At 44.5% G+C, this 25,625-nt stretch overlaps 2 protein-coding genes across 2 annotated transcripts; both read left to right on the forward strand.

The window, feature by feature from the left end:
- Window positions 1–1,854: 1,854 nt before the first annotated feature.
- Window positions 1,855–9,593, forward strand: LOC311310179 (WD repeat and FYVE domain-containing protein 3-like; the record flags this gene model as incomplete). Its single annotated transcript, XM_084439603.1, has 5 exons — window positions 1,855–1,877; window positions 7,195–7,354; window positions 8,517–8,607; window positions 8,811–8,957; window positions 9,304–9,593. 5 exons carry the CDS (start codon window positions 1,855–1,857, stop codon window positions 9,591–9,593), a joined length of 711 nt encoding a protein of 236 aa, XP_084295729.1.
- A 934-nt stretch (window positions 9,594–10,527) lies between these two features.
- Window positions 10,528–12,453, forward strand: LOC311310394 (WD repeat and FYVE domain-containing protein 3-like). The gene is made up of 3 exons (XM_084439875.1): window positions 10,528–10,607; window positions 11,184–11,381; window positions 12,070–12,453. The coding sequence occupies exons 1-3, from the start codon at window positions 10,540–10,542 to the stop codon at window positions 12,188–12,190; spliced, it is 387 nt and encodes a 128-aa protein (XP_084296001.1). The 5' UTR covers window positions 10,528–10,539; the 3' UTR covers window positions 12,191–12,453.
- Window positions 12,454–25,625: the final 13,172 nt, after the last annotated feature.

Here is a 25,625-nt window from a genome sequence, read left to right on the forward strand (position 1 = left end):
TGACAGCAAGCTCAGGGCATCCAAGTCCCTTCAGTTGGGTACGGAGGTTTCCCATCCTGGTTTTAAGTCTCTGTGTCCACCCATAGCAGCCATTCCAAGACCCCGGCTCTGCCAAGCAGGGGTGCTTCTTGATCAGTGCCTCTGAAACCTCACAGAAGTCTAAGCTTTTTGGGTAAGCTTTATACTTGTAGATCTCATCAGACACCTTTTCCAGAATGTCTGACTTCATCCTAGGACTGACTTTCAACCTTGTTCCCTTTGCAAGGGTAAGCATGGCGGCGTCCAAAATGCCTATGCTGAAGTTTGTAATGCTTTAGAAGTTCTGATCTTCGTGATTTAGTGACACCACAGTCTTTACATTTCCACATTCAGTTGATTACTGTAGAGGGGGAGAGGGGTGGGGCATAAAAGACCGAAATTACATTTGGATTGTTGGTATGGGGTGATATAGAAAACACAATTCATGAATATATATTACAAAATATAATCTTTCTGTGGAGTCCTCATGATTATATAATATTGTGATACAATTCTGCAATATATATTAGGCAAGTTTATTTGAACTGGTAATCAAGTATTTGAGTTTCATTGTCTTTGGCGCCACCTTTTGGCAATAAGCGGTGATTGCAGTAGTTCATTCATTCTGAACCAAACAGTTTATTTTAAATCCAAGCATGAGTCACCAATCACTTCAAACGGTGCTGTCTGCTAATGAATACTAATAATGAATAATAATGTAAGGCCACCAGACACCACATTTACAAAATTTGGCAAATTGAGGACTATTTGAAATTCATATTTTTCTTTCTTTCTTTTCATTCTTTTCTTTCTTTGATTACCATATTTTGAATGATATATAAGACGTCCCATGTATTCTACTACCACACACATTTGCTTTGACACCTCGAATTCCCCTTTGGATTCAGTTGCATAAAATGATACTCCCCATCACAGGTGATGAAGCAAGAATAACTTTTCTTATAATAATTATGAACACAACCTTACACCTGATACTCAACTATAAATCAAGAAAAACCACTTACCCCTTAAAATGTGCAGCTTGTGACAGTGCATACGTGCAATCACCTCAGGCAGGCCTACAAGAAAGGGAGCCATTTATTAATAATAGCAAAGTAACATACATAAAAAAGACTCCAGTGTTTTCCATTGAAACACATGTTAACACCGTCTTTCCCACACATTCACCGTCTATATGTTCTACGGCGAACATAATCATCAAGTGAATAACATCCCTGACTGTAGCATTCACGGACAACGAAGAGACATCAGCTCGCTAGAATAACGGTCTCACGTTAGCGAGCCAACGTTAGCTAAGAAAGGATCGACGACGTTGTGTGATAAATGATGACGTTAAGTTCATTTAACAGTTATTAGTCAAATCAAAATCCCATCTGCGTGTAAATGTAATTTAAACATATTAGCTGTTCAACAGTCATGTTATATTTTTTACCGATTTATTTTGCTCATCTCTCCCGTGGTGTCTTGCCACTTCATGCGAGAAAGGAAGATGGCGGAAAAATGGAACTTGAACTTTGGCTACGTCACTAATCACGTGACATGCAACGTTTGAGTGGAAATTTGCTGTTTGATTCAAAGTCAGTTAAGCACTTTAAACCAATGAGGCCTTGATTTAAATTGAATGAAAGTGATAACAATACTTAAACCAAAGAAAAGACAGAAACATAGTTATATTGGGTCAGTTCAAATTGAAATCACTCCTTACATGAATGACAGCCCATGTTCACTTTTTACAGTGTACACCAAAAGTAGTCAGACTAGCATATTAAAGGGAAATATGTTTGAAAGAGAAATGTGACGAATGTGAGGCATAAGATGCATCTTAAGAACAAGGTATGGTAAGCCAGGACCAAGAGGATGCACACAGCAGACATGTCAATGAAAAGATCGCTATGCAGCAGAGAGATAATAAAGACAAGCTGGCGGTCTTTTTTCAACCTGGAGAATGTCATCACTTGTCCACGAGCAGAAGTGAGCTCCTTCTTTTATAACGCCGTGTTCACACCGGGGAGCGGCGCGTCGTTCATTCCGCGCGGTTCGCCCTGGTCTCGCCGCTGGATCCAGCGGTGATGTGTGGGGTTACTGCGCAAATCCACCGCCAAAAGTTGAAAAATGCTTAACGCGCCACCCAGTTTGACCGCCACCCAATTCGCGTGAATTGTATTGACTTTCTATGTAAACTCACCGCGCGGCAACGCTTTTGGTGTGAACACATTATAAGCGAAAACGAAATGTATATAATATGACGGCCCATAGCTCATTTAGGAAATTACACAGAAGGTATGTCAGGAAGTGGAGGAAATGACATGGCAAGTGCGGCAGGGAAGATTCTAGAAAGGGTCACTGAAGACCAGGGCTTAAAAACGAAATTATTTTTCAATCGGTTCGCTCCGAGCCAAGCCCCCAGGAATCGAAATCTAAAGTGAAGGCCTATTGAACCGCGCCATCTTGGCTAGATTTGTAGTCACTTGGCTATTTCCGGTTACTTTTGACTTGCGCAGTTGAGCTTCTCTGGCCGACGCGCGTCCACGAAAAAGTTCACATTTATCTGAAATGTAGACGCACGTTCCCGGCTCTCTCGGCTGTCCCCGCTTTGATTTAGCAATGAAAACCGGCTTGCATATTAACCTGTTTTTGTCAAATATATCAATTGGAGAAATTATTTTTTGATCCTGGCATCTTAGTTTTAACAGGTTAAATATAATTGAACATGTTTTGTTTGCTAGTAGATGGTATTCATTCCGTTCGCGATAACGTTATTGCAGCCAGGCTAAATTCCTCCAGGGAGCCAGTGACCGGCGAGTTGAAGAGCTTCACTCCCCGCCAGCAGGAGCTTTGGCCGCGGCTACCGCATCTCGGAAAACCCGCTGAGTTCCTGGCTGCTATTTCACACTCGCCCTTGATCAATCCCAATACCGATCCATGGTAACAATGAATCAATCGTTCAGATCAGATCGGCAGTGCTGCATGCATGTTACAACATCATTATTACCTTTATTAACATAACCATAGCCTACATTTATCTCTCTAACACTAGGCTATCCATCTTACACCAGTCGGCCATTCGATAAATGGAAGCGGTGAACGCCAACGTTGACTGAAAACACCCAAACTCAGTGTATCGTTTCATCTTCATGCTACACATCAACTCCTTTACATTGTATGTGAATAAATTCCTGTTATTCTAAAAATATCCCATTTCTGTCCATTCCTGGAAAAGGCTAATAATTGCTGTCAAATGATCACTCCAGTTTATCACCGTATCCCACTACCATTTCAACTATGCACAGGAGGTTGTCTTGTGGTCATTTTCATTAAAAAATGATTAGCCTGATCAGTTTGTTGTATGTATTAAGCCCTTTTTGAGCGGTATGCTTGTATTAATAGCTTATAGCTTGCCATACTCACCAACCTTGGGACCTCAGAAATAGGGAGCATTTTCAAACCAAATTGCGGGGGGGGGCATTAAAAGCATTACAAATTAGACATTAAAAGCATTAAAACGAAATGTGAAACATTATATATATATATATCTATGTGTGTATGGAGCAATTGTTTTTAATGTCCGACTTCTGTCTGTGCTGTTCAGTAAATGTGCATCTGTCCTAATTTATTGTAGCCTATCTACTACACAACCTAGTTCAAATTTATGAATCTCCCGCGGAAGTCAGGAGGGTTGGCAAGTAGGCTATGGTCACTGCTCCCCAGTAAAATTGAATAATTGAGGGGTTACTTACAGTACAAAAAAGTACAGCATTTGTAGAACTCGGATGATACTACATAAATTGCCATGCAAAGCCAGAGACTGTTGCTTGTAGACGACAAGACTGCTGTAACCATTAAAGTTTGGAGTAGGCTGCATAAGCTTACACTTAACAATGCACACACACAAAACGCTCAAAAAGGGCTTAATACATACAACAAACTGATCAGGCTAATCATTTTTTAATGAAAATGACCACAAGACAACCTCCTGTGCATAGTTGAAATGGTAGTGGGATACGGTGATAAACTGGAGTGATCATTTGACAGCAATTATTAGCCTTTTCCAGGAATGGACAGAAATGGGATATTTTTAGAATAACAGGAATTTATTCACATACAATGTAAAGGAGTTGATGTGTAGCATGAAGATGAAACGATACACTGAGTTTGGGTGTTTTCAGTCAACGTTGGCGTTCACCGCTTCCATTTATCGAATGGCCGACTGGTGTAAGATTGATAGCCTAACGTTAGAGAGATAAATGTAGGCTATGGTTATGTTAATAAAGGTAACAATGATGTTGTAACATGCATGCAGCACTGCCGATCTGATCTGAACGATTGATTCATTGTTACCATGGATCGGTATTGGGATTGATCAAGGGCGAGTGTGAAATAGCAGCCAGGAACTCAGCGGGTTTTCCGAGATGCGGTAGCCGCGGCCAAAGCTCCTGCTGGCGGGGAGGGAAGCTCTTCAACTCGCCGGTCACTGGCTCCCTGGAGGAATTTAGCCTGGCTGCAATAACGTTATCGCGAACGGAATGAATACCATCTACTAGCAAACAAAACATGTTCAATTATATTTAACCTGTTAAAACTAAGATGCCAGGATCAAAAAATAATTTCTCCAATTGATATATTTGACAAAAACAGGTTAATATGCAAGCCGGTTTTCATTGCTAAATCAAAGCGGGGACAGCCGAGAGAGCCGGGAACGCGCGTCTACATATCAGATAAATGTGAACTTTTTCGTGGACGCGCGTCGGCCAGAGAAGCTCAACTGCGCAAGTCAAAAGTAACCGGAAATAGTCAAATGACTACAAATTTTGCCAAGATGGCGCGGTTCAATAGGGCTTCATTGTTGATAGCGGCCAGTGAATGGAGTGGCTGTATCCAGTTTATATAATACATCCATGCTCCGAGCAGAACCAGAATATTTAACGTTTCCGTTCTCGTGTTCCGCCACCAACATAGCGTTCCTGAACCGGTTAAGAACGAAAAATAACGTTCCGTTCACCGTTCCGGGGGTGTTAGCCTATTAAGACTCTATAGGCCTACAGAATTTCTTGTACAAATATTTTCTTGTACTGTTGCTGCAAGCTATTTTATTCTGCGCCTGTAGGCCTATTGTTTGTTTTTATTTCGTTTTGTAATGTTTTATGTTATTTATAAATAATTAGTCACCTCATTCATTCATCTGCACAATCCCTATTGTTTATGCTGCGTTCCTTTTGTATGGGAGCTCCGGATTTTGCGCCTATACGCGTAATACGTAGCCTATCGTCTGACATCCGCGGTCTTTAATATTATAGTAATTGAACTTATGCTATTCAATGATCAGGGTTGTACGGCACATTGTCACTAAAGTGTGCTCATATTAATTAATGTAGCCTAATCATTTGGTTTGTGAAAGTCAAGACGTGACAGAAATCTGTGCAACAATAGGCTATGACTAGATTCCAAGAGGCGCGCTCGCTTTCACAGCCTAATTGCCGAGTTGAACTCTGAAGGAGGCAGACCATTAAATTCGCAAAACATAGGTTTATGCATACTAGTATACATCCAAGCAACTGTACTCCGTGTTTTAAATAGCCAAACCATACTTGGAGCGAGATGCGCAACGAGTGAAAATTGGCTTCCGCTGAATGTTGGTTATAAAGATAGAGGAACTTTATTGCAGACACGCAGGTCCATATAAAACATTATATTTGCACAGTAGGCAGGTCCATATAAAACATTATATTTGCACAGTAGGCTATTATTTCTTTCACTTTATTATTTGCATCATTCTTTGTGGACCAATGTTGGAATAAATTTGCCTTCGAACGTTATTGCCCTCTCTGACATCCGCGGTCTTTATGTGAAATCTAGTTTTAGCCTACTGAAACATTACAGGCTATAGGCTAGCCTACTCTTCTTCAATTAAACAAAATAAATCACATTGATATCTTTGCTAAGTAATAAGCTGTAAGGACAGGCTGAACTACTGTTTTGCACTGGAAAACAAAGGAGAGTGTGTGACAGCCCTGCGCAACGCGTGCAAATTGGCTGCCGCTGAGTGGTTGGGAAACATCAAGAATAGTCATGCATCTTAGCTTGCAGAGTTTGAGAAACATCCTCAATTTTTCTAAATAGCACTTGTTGTAGAAACTTGGGAATCCTGTTTTTAGACTAGTCATGTAATCGGTTACAAAACCACCGTCTAGTCATCAGTGAAAATAGTCGCTGCGCACATCCCTAGTCGGAACTAGGCTATGCATGTTGTGTGTTGTTGTAATATCTAAATCTCTTCATTTCGCTAAGCAAGCATTTAAGATCCTGACTGTGAAATAACAGATTTAGGGGCCTAGGCTACATTACAAAAACAGGACAAGATGTAGGCTACAAATGTAATTAATTTAATTTAGCCTATTCGGCCATAAAAGGCTCAGCTTTCTTCTTTTTTACAATTATTTTTAAGTTATATAGGCCTACTACAAAGAACGAAAAAATAACGTTATTAACCGGTTTTAAAGATTTCAAATTAACGTTTCTGTTCTGGAACAATTAAAGACCATTTCGTTTTCGTTCCTGTTTCTGTTCCTCGTAAAATACCGTTCGTTTTCGGTTTTCGTTTCCGTTCCTTGAACCGGTTCGGAGCCTTGCTGAAGACCACCCTGAGGTAGGCCTAATGGAGATTGCCATATGGAGCGATAGCTGTGTGTAATATATTTTGCAGTAGCAGAGATTATTTCTGGAAATCCCAAAATTAAAAAGGTTAGCATGAAATACTCAACACCAGGCCACTCAGCTGTCCAAGAGACAGTCACATGGAGAGTTTGGCTCGTAATACCTACCTCTATCTTCTTCAGCTGCACACATCTGTGCTCCTCCACTACTCCTCTCTGCTTCTCTCATCCTCTCTTCTCCTCTGCTTGGTCCTGCACATGTCTGTGTCTCTTCTCTCCTCTTCACTGCTTTTCCCCTGCCCCTCTCCTCTCCCCTCCTCCTCTCTTCTCCTCTGCTTGGTCCTGCACATGTCTGTGTCTCTTCTCTCCTCTTCACTGCTTTTCCCCTGCCCCTCTCCTCTCCCCTCCTCCTCTCTTCTCCTCTGCTTGGCCCTGCACACAGCTGTGTCTCTGCTTCTTCTCTCCTCCTCTTGGCTACTTTGCTTGGTGCTCTCCTCTCTAACAGGGTGTCACTATCAGACTCACTGTGGAGCATCAACGGCAGTCCCATCGCCAGCGCCAACACCTTCACTGGGCGGAGCCAGCAGATCCTCTGCTGCTGCGTCTCCGAGATGAACGAGTGGGACACGCAGAACGTCACCGGTCACTCCGACGGCGTCGTCAGGGTAACCCGCGTTCGCTTTCCCGGGTTGAGGCCTCGGAGGTTTGCCGTCAGGGCGGTGGATGTCAGGGTGATATCTCTCTAGTGTTTGAGCCGTGTGATTAAAGCCTGCAGTATACTTGCTGTTTACCAATACATGTAAACGAAGGAATTGGCGTTAACTACGCTAGCAGCTTATTCTGCGGTGTGTTGATTCCTGCGTACGCGCGCAGCCAACCCAATAACCGCAGGAGATGCGCGGTGGACGCATGGGTAAAAGCAAGTAGAACTTGAGATGTATAGAAATTAATTTGGCTTAACGAGATGTTTTGAGGGAAAGAAATGAGTTAGTGCTCTGACATGAGAGAGTGCTCTGACATGAGAGTTAGTGCTCTGACATGAGAGTTAGTGCTCTGACATGAGAGTTAGTGCTCTTGACATGAGAGTTAGTGCTCTGACATGAGAGATAGTGCTCTTGACATGAGAGTTAGTGCTCTTGACATGAGAGTTAGTGCTCTGACATGAGAGTTAGTGCTCTGACATGAGAGTTAGTGCTCTGACATGAGAGTTAGTGCTCTTGACATGAGAGTTAGTGCTCTGACATGAGAGTAAGTGCTCTTGACATGAGAGTTAGTGCTCTTGACATGAGAGTTAGTGCTCTTGACATGAGAGTAAGTGCTCTGACATGAGAGTTAGTGCTCTGACATGAGAGATAGTGCTCTGACATGAGAGATAGTGCTCTGACATGAGAGTTAGTGCTCTTGACATGAGAGTTAGTGCTCTTGACATGAGAGTTAGTGCTCTGACATGAGAGTTAGTGCTCTGACATGAGAGTTAGTGCTCTGACATGAGAGTTAGTGCTCTGACATACTGCACACTGTGAACAGCCAGCCTCCTTAGCTCACCAATCTTCTGGAGGGTCAATGATGGTCTTCTGGACAGCTGTCAAATCTGCAGTCTTCCCCATACTGAACCAAACTGAGATACAATTTAACCACATAGGAAAACTTTGCAGGTGTTTTGAGTTAATGAGATGATCAGAGTGTGACGCTCCGTCTAAAACGTTCATTCTCTGAAATAATTGAGAAGTAAATGCTGATTTATTTCACACTATTCTGATGTCTGTTTTACTGTTTTGGGGGTTTTATGGAGCTGTACGCCAACATTATACCTGCTGTTCCCTGTAGTTCTGGAGGATGGAGTTCCTACAAGTCCCAGAAACCCCTGCTCCTGAGCCGGTGGAGCCGGATGTGCCAGACTGCTGTGAGGACAAGCTGGGTGAGACATCCAGGCTGAGTGACGGTTACAAATCACGTGTTCACACCAGAGGAACATCTCCTGGCCCCTCCGATGACCACCAGCTCAGTGGCTTGCGCTTATGTAGTTTGTGTCGACTATGAGTCCGGCCTAACAATGCCCCCCTCCTGCCCCCCCCCCCCCCCCCCAACACACACACACACACACACGCCTGGTGTGTCCAGCCGAGGGGAGTGAGAGCCACAACGGCGACGAGGACAGCAGCGAGTCGGACGGGGACGAGCCCAGCCTGAGCCAGGAGCCCAAGCCCCTCCCCCGCGTCTCCACGGGAACAGGCAGCCAGCCGGGCAGCGCCGTGCACCGACCCAAAGGTGACCCTCCGACCCTCCTGACCCACCCAGTTCACCTCCAGTTAAACTCTAACCAACCAGTTCACCTCCAGTTCATGTCACTTCAACTGTTCATCTCAGTCCATCATCCTAACGCTGACAGACTCAGAGTTAGAGGGGTGTGTTCAGTTGGAAAAGAGTGTGGAACCGGCAAGTATTACAATAAAATGACAGGTCTTAGTGTTTCGTTTCATTTACGTTGAACCGCGTGAATAATTGAGTCCTTGCAACAGGGATGGTTATGCCGACGTTATCCTGGGATGGTTATCCTGACGTTATCCTGACGTTATCCTGACGTTGTTCTAATCAAGCTTCATGGCCCCCGCAGGTCCAGCGGGTCGCGCCGGGGCCTCGTGGTCGGTGGACAGCGGCTCGGACGACTCGCGGCGCTGGTCTGACGCCCTCAGCCTGGACGAGAAGGACGGCTTCGTGTTTGTCAACTACTCGGAGGGCCAGACCAAGCCTGGCGCCAGCGCCGGCCCGCACCCCCACCCCCCCCCTCACCCTCCCCACCCCGCCCAGGGGCAGGGCCCCCCGGGGGCCGCCGCCGCTCAGCCCCCCCTCCAGCCCACCACCATGGAGGCACGGCCCTATAACCAGCTGAGAGCAGGTAGGTGACCCCTGACCCTGGCGGCCCCGACCCCAGTCTGGCTCTAACCACAGTCTGGCTCAGCGGATCATGGAGGTTTTTGAGATAAGCCTCTCATTGGCTCGGCTCAATTCCAGCGCCGCCAATCAGATTCAATCCCCCGACACTTAATTATTTTTTTTATTATTATTTTTTTTTAAAGCTTAGCGCCTGCCCGAGATGATTGTGATTGGTTCAAACAAATACCCAATGTCCTCTTTCTCAGAATGATAATAGGTTGCAGCCAGACCTGCTTCTCTAGCGCTGGAACTGCATGAAACAAAGCGTCTCGCTCGGTATTATCTATGTTCACTTTAGCTTTGCACAGTGGACTCAAAACGCTAAACACTTTGCTAAGGTACACGAGGTATGGGCCATCTCCAGCGCTCATTATAGAAGTAGAACTGTAGAGAACAGACTGTAGCTTCTCCTCGTTAGACCTGTGACTGCTGGGGCACGTATAGTATGGAGAGGAAATTCACGGAAAGTTTGTTGTGTTTCAGGGAATAGTGTCTGTTTCCATCGTATGTGTGCATTCTAGCAGGTGTGTCAGTGTGTGCTTGCTTGTTCTGACGTGTATGTTTGTGTGTGTACTGTACATATTTGTGTTGTGTGTGTGTGTGTGTGTGTGTGTGTGTGTGTGTTGCGTGTGTGTGTGTGTGTGTGTGTGTTGCGTGTGTGTGTGTGTGTGTTGCGTGTGTGTGTTGTGTGTGTGTGTGTGTGTGTGTGTTGCGTGTGTGTGTGTGTGTGTGTGTGTTGCGTGTGTGTTGTGTGTGTGTGTGTGTGTGTGTGTGTGTGTGTGTGTGTGTGTGCGTGTGTTGCGTGTGTGTGTGTGTATGTGTGTGTGTGTGTGTGTGTGTGTGCGTGTGTGTGTGTGTTCTCTCTGGAGCAGGCTACAGATGGGAGCGCCAGCGGGTCTTCCGGAGCAAACTCACTATGCACACAGCGTTCGACCGCAAGGACAACGCCCACCCCGCCGAAATCACCTCCCTGGCCATCTCCAAGTACGTGTGTGTGTGTGTGTGTTTCCTGTCTGTGTGTGTATGTGTGTGTGTGTGTGTGTGTATTTCCTGTCTGTGTGTGCGCATGTACTAGAGATGTACTGTAACGGTATGACAATTTCACACCATTATAGTGAACTAAATGATCACAGTTATCAGTATAATCATGATATTGTTCAAATGTGCTGAGAATGTTCAGAAATTACTGATACAGACTGAATTAATTTCACCAAGTTATATATTGAAAACCACAAATAATAATTAGCAGCACTATGTGCTTTTTGTTTGCATAAACATTAAAATAATGCTTGGTGACTGTTGCTAACTTGGATGTAGGTAGGATTAAAATGTTTAACAGATTGTATTATGAATTTTAATATGAATTGTATTATGAATTTTAATATGAATGGTAATAATCCATCACATTTCATCAATATGATTTGCCAACCGAGTGACCTTTTTCAGTATATACTGACTGACTATCTTTTTATAGAACAAGTGGATAGTAGTAGATGTACATGCTGATATTTCCCTGCCTCAGGGCTGAGCGTTAGATCCTGGTGTTTTGTGTGTTGACAGGGACCACAGTAAGATCCTGGTGGGGGACGGGCGTGGCCGTGTGTTCAGCTGGTCGGTGAGTGACCAGCCGGGTCGCTCTGCGGCTGACCACTGGGTGAAGGACGAGGTGGTGGACAGCTGCTCTGGCTGCGCCGTGCGCTTCTCCCTCACCGAGAGACGCCACCACTGCCGGAACTGTGGCCAGCTGTTCTGCCAGAAGTAAGCACAGCGTGTCCAGTAAGCACAGCGTGTCCAGTAAGCACAGCGTGTCCAGTAAGCACAGCGTGTCCAGTAAGCACAGCGTGTCCAGTTAGCACAGCGTGTCCAGTAAGCACAGCGTGTCCAGTAAGCACAGCGTGTCCAGTAAGCACAGCGCGTCCAGTAAGCACAGCGTGTCCAGTAAGCACAGCGTGTCCAGTAAGCACAGCGTGTCCAGTAAGCACAGCGTGTCCAGTAAGCACAGCGTGTCCAGTAAGCACAGCGTGTCCAGTAAGCACAGCGTGTCCAGAGTCTCCTGACACCCGCCGTTCTAAAGTTGGCAGTTGGTTGTTGGAATGTTGGCGGTTTAAAATTCAAAATCCATCCAACCGACGGCAACTGTCACCAACAAACCCGGCACACCAATCCAGCGTGATTGTTGGCTGGTGTTGCTTGGCGTTGGTTGGGGCGGTGTGTATGCACCTTGACAGTGTTCTGTGTGACCGTGTTCAGTTTGACCATGTTCAGTATAAGTGTTCAGTGTAAGTGTTCACACAGAGTATGGATATCTGCGCTCCTGTTGTTAGGTTTCTGTTCTAGCTAGTGTGACCGTGAAACTGAGGGTCTAACCACTGTGAATCTTCCTCTCTCTCTCTCGTCTTTCTGTCTCTCTTTCTCGTCTTTGTCTCTCTTCCTCTTCCTCTCTCAGGTGCAGTCGGTTCCAGTCAGAGATCAAGCGTCTGAAGATCTCCTCGCCGGTGAGAGTGTGTCAGAACTGTTTCTACAACCTGCAGCACGAGAGGAGCGCCGAGGACGGCTGCAAGAACTGAGGGCCGCGGCGGCGTGACGTCATTCCCCAGCAGGGGGCCGAGTCGCCCCGCCCTCCTGGCCCGCTCTCTCTTCCCCGCTCTCTTTCTCTCAACACGCCCCCAAACACTCCCCACCCTTCCCTGCGTACCTTTATACAAATACACCGCACACACACAAACACACGCAAACACACAGTAACCACATGTAACGCACTGACATAGACTAAAAGGGATCATCCGATTGCAGAGTGTCATTTGGTCCATAACTTTGGCCACAGAGAAGCAGAGGGGACAGGTAGAGAAGGGAAGAAGACATAAGAGGAACTCTAGGGTTCGTTAATGACCTCAAAGATCTAGGGTTTGTTAATGACCTCAGAGATCTAGGGTTCGTTAATGACCTCAAAGATCTAGGGTTTGTTAATGACCTCAGAGATCTAGGGTTCGTTAATGACCTCAAAGATCTAGGGTTTGTTAATGACCTCAGAGATCTAGGGTTCGTTAATGACCTCAAAGATCTAGGGTTTGTTAATGACCTCAGAGATCTAGGGTTTGTTAATGACCTCAGAGATCTAGGGTTCGTTAATGACCTCAGAGATCTAGGGTTTGTTAATGACCTCAGAGATCTAGGGTTTGTTAATGACCTCAGAGATCTAGGGTTTGTTAATGACCTCAGAGATCTAGGGTTTGTTAATGACCTCAGAGATCTAGGGTTCGTTAATGACCTCAAAGATCAAGGGTTTGTTAATGACCTCAGAGATCTAGGGTTCGTTAATGACCTCAGAGATCTAGGGTTCGTTAATGACCTCAGAGATCTAGGGTTTGTTAATGACCTCAGAGATCTAGGGTTTGTTAGTGACCTTAGAGATCTAGGGTTCGTTAGTGACCTTAGAGATCTAGGGTTCGTTAGTGACCTCAGAGATCTAGGGTTCGTTAGTGACCTCAGAGATCTAGGGTTCGTTAGTGACCTCAGAGATCTAGGGTTTGTTATTGACCTCAGAGATCTAGGGTTCGTTAGTGATCTCAGAGATCTAGGGTTCGTTAGTGATCTCAGAGCTCTAGGGTTCGTTAGTGATCTAATTTCTGCTTTCACGGTCCACACTCGTTATATTAAAAAGAAGGTAAAAAAGGACATGCCGGCTAATTAGCTTGTAGACCAACAGTCTGGGGAAGAAAGCCTCTTTCGGAACGTGAGATAAACTTGTTTATATTGTAAATACTTACAATGGCCTTTTTAACTCGAGCAGGAACGCGAAGAGAAAATAAAAATAATGGTTACTGAGAAGAAGAAAAAGTCATTGCCTGTAACATAGCGTTGTGACTAACCACTCTTGGCTATAAAACAAAAAAGATTGTGTTTAGTCTGTTATGTCACTGATCACGGAAGCCCAGAGGGAATACTATGGGGAAATATGAATGTTAATAATAAATGTATGTGGGTTGACATTACTAGTGCGTCTAGTTATGCAATTTCTTCATTTCTTAGATGTTTTTGGGTTTTGTTTACAACGTGATTTATTGGTGTTGCCCACAGTATCAAGCCATCGCCATCAAAGTGAGATTGTTGTCTTTTAGTTTTTTTTTTGCCAAATTGCTTTGATATATCATGTTTGTGGTATGTATGTTGATTTTTACCTATCCTACGGTCTAAAAGGTGTTGTTAATTTGTAATACTTTGCCAGTTTTAGGACCTGTTAAGGTTGTTGCTGCTTGTCAAAAATGGGGGAAATCATTTCAGTTTTTACTTCATTTTACGGTCACATTTTACTGAAAATTTTCGCCGAGAGATTTAAGAGTTAATTGTGCGTCTTTTAGAAGGAACACATCATGGGTTCATCATCTGTGAAATGTAATATGAACGTTACAGTAGTCCAATTCTGTTTCCCTTCAATCCCTGTGTTACTGTATGCATGTCATTCTCCTGGGCTCCAACACTTTGCACACAAACAAGGGATTCTTCTTCTCTTTCCCCGTTCATCTCCACCTGCACGTGTCACTGGTTTGCGCTGACATTTTCCATGACCCAACTGTAGGTTTGAAAATGGTAATATAGCTTAATATTCTCTGGAGTGTATCTGTTACGAAATGTCCTGACCGCCAGGCACAGTAAAATAGCAAACTTAACCTAGCTGACCTTAGCGTAGGTGGCTAGGCGCAGCAGCAGTATCAATGTTCCTTCACTCATGCACCCGTAGCGAAATACCCACAACTCTTTACTTTCACTCTGCTATTATAGCATAGAAAGAGAGATGACATAGAATGTTGGTCATACAGTATGACGTGTAAATAACCTTAAAAGGACATTATCTGGTATTGGAAGATGTCATGGACTGAGAGATGTTGTATGTCCGTCATATCAACCACCATCAGACATTGGCAACTAGATTTTTGTTGACGTTAGGACGTTGAAACTGGATCATTTAGGGACACGGATCAATATATCTGGAAGAGGATTGTAGCATGAAATCCATCCTGTTTTGTTGTGAGAAATTGATGTTTTCACATTTCCCTCTTGGTGTTAGATACCGTGGCGTTGGTTAGTGTTAGTCCTGAACGGCAGGTTCCTGTGTGGACGCCATGACACGCCTATTCCTCCTCGTGGGCTGAGTGTCCTATCTGCGATGCTGTGGGCAACTGTGCATTGAAGTGCTGCTTTCTTTACTAGAAAGAACTTTTTAATTTACAAACTTTTTAATTTCCACTTTTTTGACTTGTTGAGTCTCAAACACATAGGAGCACCTCTAGAGAGCTGTTACACCAGTGCAGTAGGTTAGGAATCCCAGTCTACCCCTTTTTGCCCCCTGCCATTGAATATGCACTCATTATTGTTATATCATTCTACATGTATGTACTGTATCTAGCGTGCAATCATAACATCTAACTGATAGGATTTGGCTGCCAGAAAGCAGCATAAAAAAACAGATGGCATATATCATTCTGAGTTCCTGTGCACCTTCTCATGTCCAAAAACGTGGAAATGGAATCATGATTTTTATTGAATGCAATGTTATGTTGTGGGCTATCATTTTAAAGAGAGGCTGCATTTCTCCACAGTGAAATGAACTGTATAAAGTATTTATGCAATTATACTGATTTTAAAGTTTTGCTTTTTTGGGGGGGTTATTGTAATTTCAGCAAGTTTTGTTACTTGTTGCATGTCTATTAACACAACTGACTTTCTGTGTCAGTGCAATGTACATGTTTTTGGCATTATTATTGTTTTGTTTTTTTGGTTATTTTCCCAAGGCATTGTCTTATGATTTGTTTGAAGCCCTGAGCGACAGATATGTGTACAGTTATGATAGGAGTGCTGGAGATAATTCCTAGACTCTGGGTGGACTTTTGTACTCTTTATGGAATTGAAGGACTGATCGAGAAAAAAAAATCATGAATTATTTTGGTGGTCTTGTATTAGACTGCATTACTACAGTATCTAGTGTGCAATCTGTGATAGCTGAATGTTCCTTGTATATTTGTGTTCAGTACGACAACGAGAAAAAACGTAGAATAACCCCTACAGAAACAATGTTACAATAATGCAATAGAGCTGGTACTTATTCTTTTAATTTCATTTCAATTAAATACTTGCTGTCTACCACCAATAGCCTTGTTGGTTTGAGTATTTTATTGATGTTGAAAATGTCACGTGTGAAAGATGTCTACTACTACAATTATTAAAAATATTGTGAATCGAAAATATCATACAAACTTTAATAATCCCTGGGGGGGAGGAATTTGGGCATTTCAGCAGTGAGAATGTACAACATGAAGTAAAGAATATTCATAGTAAAGAATATACATAAGAGTACAAGAAGTATAAAATAGAATATATAGATACAATCTGTATAAATATGTATATACATATATACATGTACAACACTCAAGAAAACACGGGCACTGTTAGTCTGAAGACTGTTGGCACAAAGGAACGCCTGAACCTCTGTTTTGCACCTAGGTGGGAGGAGCCTGCAGATCTCTATGGGTCTGGGACACTTCATGCTAAAATCTGGTGCTCAAATCCTGGCAATTCACTGGTAGCACTGGAATCCCAGCGACGACAATCCGTAACAACTTTCGCGATCAGGCGCTCTCACCCAGAGATATGCCCCGCCCATCTAACCTGGGCTAGCACCTCACATTTGCTGCTATGACCTGTCACTCAATTTTGACCCATCGATACGCCCTCAGAACACCAGCTTGGGTGGCGAAGTGGCCCAGACTCTAGTACGCCAGAGTACTCTCTTCTAACTTTGTAACATTAGGCCTGAGTAAGTTTTGCATGTCACATTCATTCATGCATTCATAATTAGGCTAAATGTATTGTGCAAGATATAGTGACATGCATCATGACATGCGACTATTACAGTATGAAAAGAAATCAGAACATTCAGGGATTCTTCAAAAGAAAGAAATCCAAAACAACAGAGCAGGACAGAGCAGCAGAAGCCAGCAGTGCTAGTCAGTCTGAGGATGAGAGCCAGCTTGACTCTGCTAGGGATGTACAGCAGGAGCCTCCAGCTTCAGCTGTACACATGGGTATGTAAAATCCTGATAGTTCCAGATTTCTCTTTAGTAAGCACTTATTTGATTGCCTTGATAATATCAATGACATTGTGGTTAATTGCCAGACATTGAAACTAAAGTTGACACTAACTTCTCAATTAGTGTAGAAGTGCAATAGTCATTATTTCATTTTAGTCATCTGGGTTGCGTAACATACCACTTAGCCTACTTACAAAAAGGCTGATTTTATTATCATTCTGATGACAACGTATGTGTTTTTGTAGACTCAGACAAGGATACTGGTGATGAAGGCCCTTCATCTTCACTTGCACATCAGGGTATGTAATGTATGCATCTTTATAAAACTATCTGCTATGACTTGGGATGGGGATGTTTCACTTTTGCTATACTTATAGTGGCTTATACTGAGATTCAGGGCAAAGCCCTATTTTTAACAATACAGGTGTGAAAAAGCTAAATATGACTAATTTGACATACAAATAAATTGATACAACTGTTAAAATCCCTATATTACTTCAGGTGTGTGTGTCAAGTCAGCCACTCTCTGACAATGACACTGACACTGAGAACCATCCAGCAGTACCTGCAGGCCATGCAGTGACACGTGGGGATGGTGATGCAGCAGCCCTTGTGGCCCCACCTGGACCTCATGGTATGCCTTAATATTTCATATGAAATATATTGTACTTAATTCAATTCTTTCATCTGTACTAATGCCCCAATGAGCACTTCTGTCCCAACAAGTACATGACACTGATCCGATTCTCATGCTTTTGTCACTTTCAGATATTTCACAGTCAAGAGCAGCAGGTCCCTCTCAGCCTCGTTTAAAGGTTTTTCCAAGAACCCTCCAAGGTGAGAAGAGGAGGGCGTTCAATCCAGTGTGGTTTAACCACAATTCCTGGCTTGAATACTCACAAAGCAAAGATTCAGCCTACTGTTACGCATGCAGACACTTCTCCCTGCCTGGCGCGTCAGAATCTGTTTTCTCCTCAGAATCAGGCTTTTCACACTGGAAAAAAGCAACGTACAAAGATGCTGGCTTTAAGTTGCATGAGAAATCTGAGTCTCACATTAATGCCATGTTTGCTTGGAATGAGCACAAGAGGCTATTGCTTACAGATTCTTCTATCTTAGATATGATTAACAAAGAGTACAAAAAGAAAGTTGAAGAGAATCGCAGTTACATTAAAACAGTTGCAGATGTACTGCTTTTGACAGCAACACAGAATATAGCACAAAGAGGTCACCGTGAATCGGAAGAATATGACAACAAAGGGAATTTCTTAGGAATTCTAGAAATGATCGCTAAACACAATCCTATGGTAGCCCAAAAAATGAAGGGACAACGCAATGCAAAATACACAAGCAATACCATACAGAATGAAATTCTGCAGTGCTTAGCAAGTATGGTGCGTGATGAGATTGTGAAGGAAGTGAAGGAGAGTGAGGTATTCTCTGTCATTGCTGATGAAACCAAAGATCTGAAAAAGAAGGAGCAGCTGTCATTAGTAGTTAGGTATTACTACAACGGGGCTGTGCATGAAAGCTTTCTTGATTTCCAACATGCCCAACATCTAGATGCTAAGGGGCTCAGCGAAATGATCATCCAGTGTTTAGAAAGATATGGCCTTCAGTACAAAGAAAATCTTGTTGGACAAGGTTATGATGGGGCCTCAGTGATGAGTGGCAAACACACAGGTGTGGCAGCCAGAATTAAGACAGAGGCTAAACATGCGTTTTATGTCCACTGTAATGCGCACTGTCTGAACCTGGTCTTAGTTGACACTGTGAAGTCAGTTCCAGAGGCTGATTGCTTCTTCTCACTGCTTGAGAAGCTCTATGTGTACATGTCAGGATCTTATGTGCACCAGAAATGGCTGGATGTTCAAAAGGAGATGTATGGGGGCCAGCCTAGGGAGTTACAAAAACTTAGTGACACAAGATGGGCATGTAGAGCATTGGCTTGCAGGAACTTCATGGATAGGTTACCAGCTGTGTTGTGTGTCCTTCAAAATATAAGCGAAGAAAATCATAGAGACAGATCCACTGATGCTCGAGGTTTGCTTGCACAGATTGACCTCACATTCATATCCCTCCTTGCAACCTTCCGAAAACTGTTCGGAAACACAAAGCTGCTTTCTGACCTGCTACAGTCACCCTCAGTTGATTTAGCTATGGCAGTAGACATGGTGGAGTCACTTCACGATACACTTCAGGAGTACAGGACTGAGACGTGATCAACTGTGGCATGACATAGTAGAGACAGCCAAACAGTGCAATATAGCTGTTGAGAATGGTGAGAAGAAGAGATCACAAAAAGTTAGCTCCAAACTTGGTGGGTCTTATGTGACATGTACTATAGGCCTGCGGAAGGGTAATGATGACAAAGATACATTCAGACAGAGACTACTCTACCCCATCCTTGACTCCATGATTGGTGAATTGGAAAGAAGGTTCTCAAAACCTAACTGTTTAATAATGAAGGGTTTACAGGCCCTAAACCCTAAAAGCAGTACATTCCTTCAAGACAACCAAGTATTTGGCTTGGGTGAAATGTATGGTTGTGATCAAGAAGATCTTACTCATGAGCTTCACCAGGCTAGGAGAATTTTGAAAAGGAAGGCTGAGAGTGGGGCAAGAGAGTTGGCAAGCATTCTAGACTTGACTGTGTTTTTAGAACCGTACCAAGAGGTGTTTCATGAGCTCTTCAGGCTGTGCAAAATAGCTGTAGCCCTTCCAGTCAGCAGTGCTGCCTGTGAGCGGAGCTTTTCTGCTCTAAAGCTAATTAAAAACCATTTGAGGACAACAATGGTAGATAGCAGGCTAAGCCATTTAGGTGTGCTAAGCATTGAGTCAAGAAGAGCTAAGGCATTGAACATGGATGACTTTATAAAAGTGTTTGCAAGCCAACACAAGAACAGGAGAATTCAACTGTTTTAAATGTATCTGGGCTGGTTTTTTTGTTGGCACTTTACTTTATACTGTGACAGTTTTTTATTTTATTTATTTTATTGGCACTTTACTTTATACTGTGACCGTTCAATATTGTTGGCATTATTACCGTACTTTATTTTAAGTTTGTTGGCACTTACTCTGAGAATGTGCATTTTCTTTTGTATATACAGTACTGTACAAGTTGTTAAAGAATAAAGTATGGAAGTTTTATATTACATTTGTATGGTGTCACTCTGTTGAGATTGGTAGGTCTGTGTATCTTTTAAATTAAACTTTAAACACAGGAATGTAAGACACTATAAAGTAATTAAAGTAGATATGGATAGTAGAGACAAAAATGGTAAATTAATGCTATTCCGTGCCCCCCGCCCCGATGTGCACTCGTACTTCATGCCACCCCTACATAAGTCAGTTCCCCACTTGGGCCACCCCAGTCAAAAAGGTCTGGACACGCCACTGCCACACCGTCCACCATCTTGGATTTCTACAGGGAAAGAACATTACATTGACACGGATGGCTGGATAGCAGTTTAGTCTGAAGAACACACCCCTTGTCCAATAGAGGGTTTTCACTGCCCGTCATCAGTCGGCCATGTTGGAGGTTGAAGCTACTGAATGTAGATAGCTAGCTAGATAGATAGGTCTATCTACCTGTGTATTCATCTATCTATCCATCTACCTATCTAGTCGTTAGCCTAAACCTGAGCTTACACCTGCTAAACCTAAGCTTAAACCTCCAACATGGCCGGCCGTGAAAACCCTCTATACAATAAACCCTTGTATGCATTTACCTCTCTGGGGAAGAGATATCCATGTTGGCGCTCCTCTGCAGTGATGAACAGGTGTGAATTGGCAAGCACCGTGGCATCATGGGTAAATCCAGGCCAACCTACGTAGGCGTCTGTGAAACTAAATAGGATAGAAAAGCGTTTTTAAGTGGCAGTAAAAATCAAGAGAGGAAAAAATGTATTTTTCTCATAAAGTTACGCTTACCAGAGATTGTGGTCCACCACAGCCTGGAGGATAATGGAATGCCATCCATTCCTGTTGTAGTAGTGGACAGGGTTGTCCCTGGGGGCACTTATAGGAATGTGTGTCCCGTCTATGGCACCGGCACACTGCGGGTAACCACGCTCCACAAACCCTCTAACGGTGTCGGCAAGGCACTGTCCAGTCGGAAGGGAAATAAAACGCTTATACAGCGTATCCACCAATGCATTTGTTACCTGACGAACCAGCTTGCACACGGTGGCTATTCCAACTCCAAACAAACTAGAAATCGTGCGATATTCCCCCGGGGTGACGAACCACCACAGGACTATGGCGAGTCTGCGGGGTGGTTCTATAGGACTGCGGAGGTGGGTGGTTCTATAGGACTGCGGAGGTGGGTGGTTCTATGGGACTGCGGGGGTGGGTGGTTCTATAGGACTGCGGGGGTGGGTGGTTCTATAGGACTGCGGAGGGGGGTGGTTCTATAGGACTGCGGGGTGGTTCTATAGGACTGCGGAGGTGGGTGGTTCTATAGGACTGCGGAGGGGGGTGGTTCTATAGGACTGCGGGGTGGTTCGGACTGCGGGGGTGGGTGGTTCTATAGGACTGCGGAGGTGGGTGGTTCTATAGGACTGCGGGTGTGGGTGGTTCTATAGGACTGCGGAGGTGGGTGGTTCGCCGTGTGATGGCCGGAGAAAGGAGCTCGACAAGATAGTCGAATGTTGCCCGTGACATACGAAAGCGGAGTTTCCATTGATTGTCGTCAAAATGTTGTATAGTTGACCAAGCACTGTGGGCTCGATCTCGGACCCAGATACTACGACCTGTCCGGGCACTGTCCATAACAGCCATCATGGAGGCAATTAATGCTTGTCGCCTCCGTCGGTAACTCCTGCGACTCTGGGTCAGACTCTGGGTCAGACTCTGGGTCAGACTCTGGGTCAGACTCTGGGTCAGACTCTGGGTCAGACTCTGGGTCAGACTCTGGGTCAGACTCTGGGTCAGACTCTGGGTCAGACTCTGGGTCATCTCAGCCACGAATTCCGTCCGTCTCCGTCCAAGCACTCGGACACTGTTCCATCGGCGCTGAGTTTGAAAAAGAGACTGGATAACATATAAAACAGACGCAACCATGTCCACCGGAACATCTCCACTGGCCTCCATGATACTTTATTTTTATTCCGCAATCACTCCGTCACGCCCCTTTTCCGGCGCGTTCGCGACGTCCAACGTCTTCTTCTTCTTCTGTCGTTTTATGGCGGTTGGCAAACAACTTACCTTACTTACATAACCACCACCTACTGAGCTGGAGTGTGGATCAGAATGGGTTATATCGGTCTATGATAACTACACCGTATCCCACGTAAGCACCCTGTACCCCACGTGAACAGAATTCATACTAAGCACCTCTTCACATGTAAACCTAATGCGTTCCCTTTCCAGACACTATTTTTGCTTCTTCTCTTTCTAAAGAACAGAACTTTTTTTTAAAGAGGGTTGGAGTAGACTGCCTAAGCCAAGTGCTTTTATGGCAGGGCGGCCCAGTGGGAGTCTGAGACCCGTTACTTCCTGAGCTGTGTGTGCATTTCCTTTACTGAGAGTGGTTGAGAATGTCCCTTGTAAGGGCAGCTGTGTCTGTCCTGGGCCTAGCAGGGAGCTGTCCTGGGCCTAGCAGGGAGCTGTCCTGGGCCTAGCAGGGAGCTGTCCTGGGCCTAGCAGGGAGCTGTCCTGGGCCTAGCAGGGAGCTGTCCTGGGCCTAGCAGGGAGCTGTCCTGGGCCTAGCAGGGAGCTGTCCTGGGCCTAGCAGGGAGCTGTCCTGGGCCTAGCAGGGAGCTGTCCTGGGCCTAGCAGGGAGCTGTCCTGGGCCTAGCAGGGAGCTGTCCTGGGCCTAGCAGGGAGCTGTCCTGGGCCTAGCAGGGAGCTGTCCTGGGCCTAGCAGGGAGCTGTCCTGGGCCTAGCAGGGAGCTGTCCTGGGCCTAGCAGGGAGCTGTCCTGGGCCTAGCAGGGAGCTGTCCTGGGCCTAGCAGGGAGCTGTCCTGGGCCTAGCAGGGAGCTGTCCTGGGCCTAGCAGGGAGCTGTCCTGGGCCTAGCAGGGAGCTGTCCTGGGCCTAGCAGGGAGCTGTCCTGGGCCTAGCAGGGAGCTGTCCTGGGCCTAGCAGGGAGCTGTCCTGGGCCTAGCAGGGAGCTGTCCTGGGCCTAGCAGGGAGCTGTCCTGGGCCTAACAGGGAGCTGTCCTGGGCCTAGCAGGGAGCTGTCCTGGGCCTAACAGGGAGCTGTCCTGGGCCTAAAAGGGAGCTGTCCTGGGCCTAGCAGGGTTTTCCCTGTCTTCTCCAGCTCGCTGAACTTCCCTGGGCTGTGCAGGCTTGCTGGGATTACTGTCACAACATCTCCTGTGTCCATTTTGAATTCTGTCTCTGTGGCAGCTAGTTTGAGGTTGATCAGCCGCAGGATTTCAGAATCCTCTGCATTGATGGAGTCCAGTAATGCAACGTCCCCTTCGCTGTCACTGTCGGCCATGTTTATTTCCTCTACCGTGTTTGATCGGCAGACTTTTGCATAATGTCCCCTCTTCCAACGGTGAAAACGATGTCAACACTTGCCATTTGAGCTGGAACCCAAACATCAATTGGCAACCTTATGTCACAATATGGCAATTGTATATTCATTTACCAGTGACTAATACAATTACATTTATTCTCTCAAATTTTCGCTACAATATGATCCTTTGCTAGGTAGTATATTTCAGACAGTCACTACTTCAATGTGTTTTTCCTATCAAGTTAAAATAGACTTCACAGCTTGTTTATAATAGTTGAACCAGCGTTTTCAAAGCAGATAATGAAATGGAAACCTTTTTTGATTTATTAGTATATTAGTCTTTGGGTCTACATTATTTTATAATTCCCTTGTGTGTTAATAAACCCAAAGTAAGAATGAAATCTAAAATGTCTATCTGTATAAAAGCTGTCAACACTTGCCACTTCAGCTGGAATCCAAACATTATTTGATAACCTCACAATGTCACAATTTGCTAAGTGTATGAAAATTGATCGGTGGATCGAAACCACACGTTCCCCACGGGCACTGTAGACTAATCTTTATTAACAAATGAGAAATAATACTACTACTAATAATAATAATAAATAATAAATACATTTTATTAAGCACATTTCTGGAACCCAAAGCGCAGTACAAAAGAGGATTGTAAAAAAAGATTTAAGAAGATAGATCCCTCTGAATACATTCAGGGCTTTACTGAAGTATGTTTGTGGACATCTGTCCACTCTGAGGTCTGTGGGAAAGCAGGCTATTTCCACTGAACAGCAACTTCACTGCCTCTCTCTGTTTCTATCGGTTTCTACTGTATCTGTTGTGGATTCTTCTCTGGAAAAACTAAACTCCTCTACTCACTAAACTCTGTCACATTGCTGGCACTGATATCATTCTTCTAAACTAAATATTCTTTCAACTAATAGTTTATCAAAATCCTGGCACTGATATGGTTTCTTTATTGTGGATTCCTCTATGGGAGACTAAATTACCCTTTTGACTAAAAGCTTTGTCACATTCTTCACACTGATATGGTTTCTCTCCTGTGTGGATTCTTCTATGGTTGATTAAAGTAGTCTTATGCCTAAACGCTCTGTCACAATCATCACATTGATATGGTTTCTCTCCTGTGTGGATTCTCCTATGGTTGATTAAAGTAGTCTTATGCCTAAACGCTCTGTCACAATCATCACATTGATATGGTTTCTCTCCTCTGTGTACTCTTCTATGCCTAACCAAAATTTTCCTAATACTAAAAGCTTTGTCACATTCCTTACACTGATATGTTTGCTCTCCCGTGTGGATTCTTCTATGGCCAACTAAATGACGCTTTTGACTAAAAACTTTGTCACATTCATCACACTGATATGGTTTCTCTCCTGTGTGGGTTCTTCTGTGGATAACTAACAAATTATTTCCACGAAAAGCTTTGTCACAATCCTCACACTGATATGGTTTCTCTCCTGCATGGATTCTTCTATGCTTGATTAAACTACGCTGTTGACTAAAAGCTTTGTCACATTCCTCACACTGATATGGTCTCTCTGTTGTCTTGCTCTCAGCCTCCCCAGAAGAAACATCTTCACTCTCAGTGCCAGAGCGGGAGCTGAGAATAGGCCTGGTCCAGGGACTGGGGCTGGTTTTGTTCCTGAGCCAGGTGTCAGGGCTGGGAACACTAGAACACTTAGCCTCTGCTCTATTTGACTTCAGCTTTAGATCTGGCACCACCCCTCCTCTCTCCTCCTCTTCTAATCTCTGAGCTGTAGGACAGTCTGGAGTTACAGACGTGGGCTGAGAGTCACTGCCTGGTTCTGGTCCTCCATAATTCTCTTCATCAGACTCTACTTTGATTTGTACCTCGATTGTGTTGGTGGGTAGAAAGTCTCCTTTTCTCTCCTCCACAGTTGAAGTTTGGTCGAGACTTGGGAGTTGAGACCAGTCTTCTGGATCACAGTGGGTTTTCTCTCTGGGAGAAGTGAATATGGAGGGTGTAGTATCAGACTGCAGCCCTTGAAGCTGCTCTCCCCCCTGACTGGTCCACAGCTCCTGTTCCTCTTTAAACTGCGGGGGCTCTGGGAGAGAGAGCTGCTGGACCTCTGGGAGAGAGAGCTGCTGGACCTCTGGGAGAGAGAGCTGCTGGACCTCTGGGAGAGAGAGCTGCTGGACCTCTGGGAGAGAGAGCTGCTGGACATCTGGGAGAGAGACCTGCTGGTCCTCTGGGAGAGAGAGCTGCTGGACCTCTGGGAGAGAGAGCTGTTGGACATCTGGGGGAAAGGAAGAGAAGTATTAGGATGAAGCCTACTTCATTATTCTACAACCCAGCATGTCCGACTGTGAAAACCAGGGAAATCCATTTAAGAGAAGGTTTTTTTTTTTTTTTTAACTACTAACCACAGCCACATTAGAATTTGATTTCAGTCCAAACAGTAATTTTTAT

This window comes from Borostomias antarcticus (genome assembly GCF_949987555.1).
Source record: "Borostomias antarcticus genome assembly, chromosome: 6".
In the NCBI taxonomy this organism is placed as follows: Eukaryota; Metazoa; Chordata; class Actinopteri; order Stomiiformes; family Stomiidae; genus Borostomias; species Borostomias antarcticus.

What these genes read in the sequence shown, in the direction of transcription:
- LOC311310394 (XM_084439875.1), top strand. Translation starts at nt 10,540, where the DNA reads ATGCACACAGCGTTCGACCGCAAGGACAACGCCCACCCCGCCGAAATC. An exon ending in ACCTCCCTGGCCATCTCCAA is followed by an intron (nt 10,608 to 11,183) that starts GTACGTGTGTGT and finishes GTGTGTTGACAG; the next exon opens with GGACCACAGTAAGATCCTGG. An exon ending in GGCCAGCTGTTCTGCCAGAA is followed by an intron (nt 11,382 to 12,069) that starts GTAAGCACAGCG and finishes TTCCTCTCTCAG; the next exon opens with GTGCAGTCGGTTCCAGTCAG.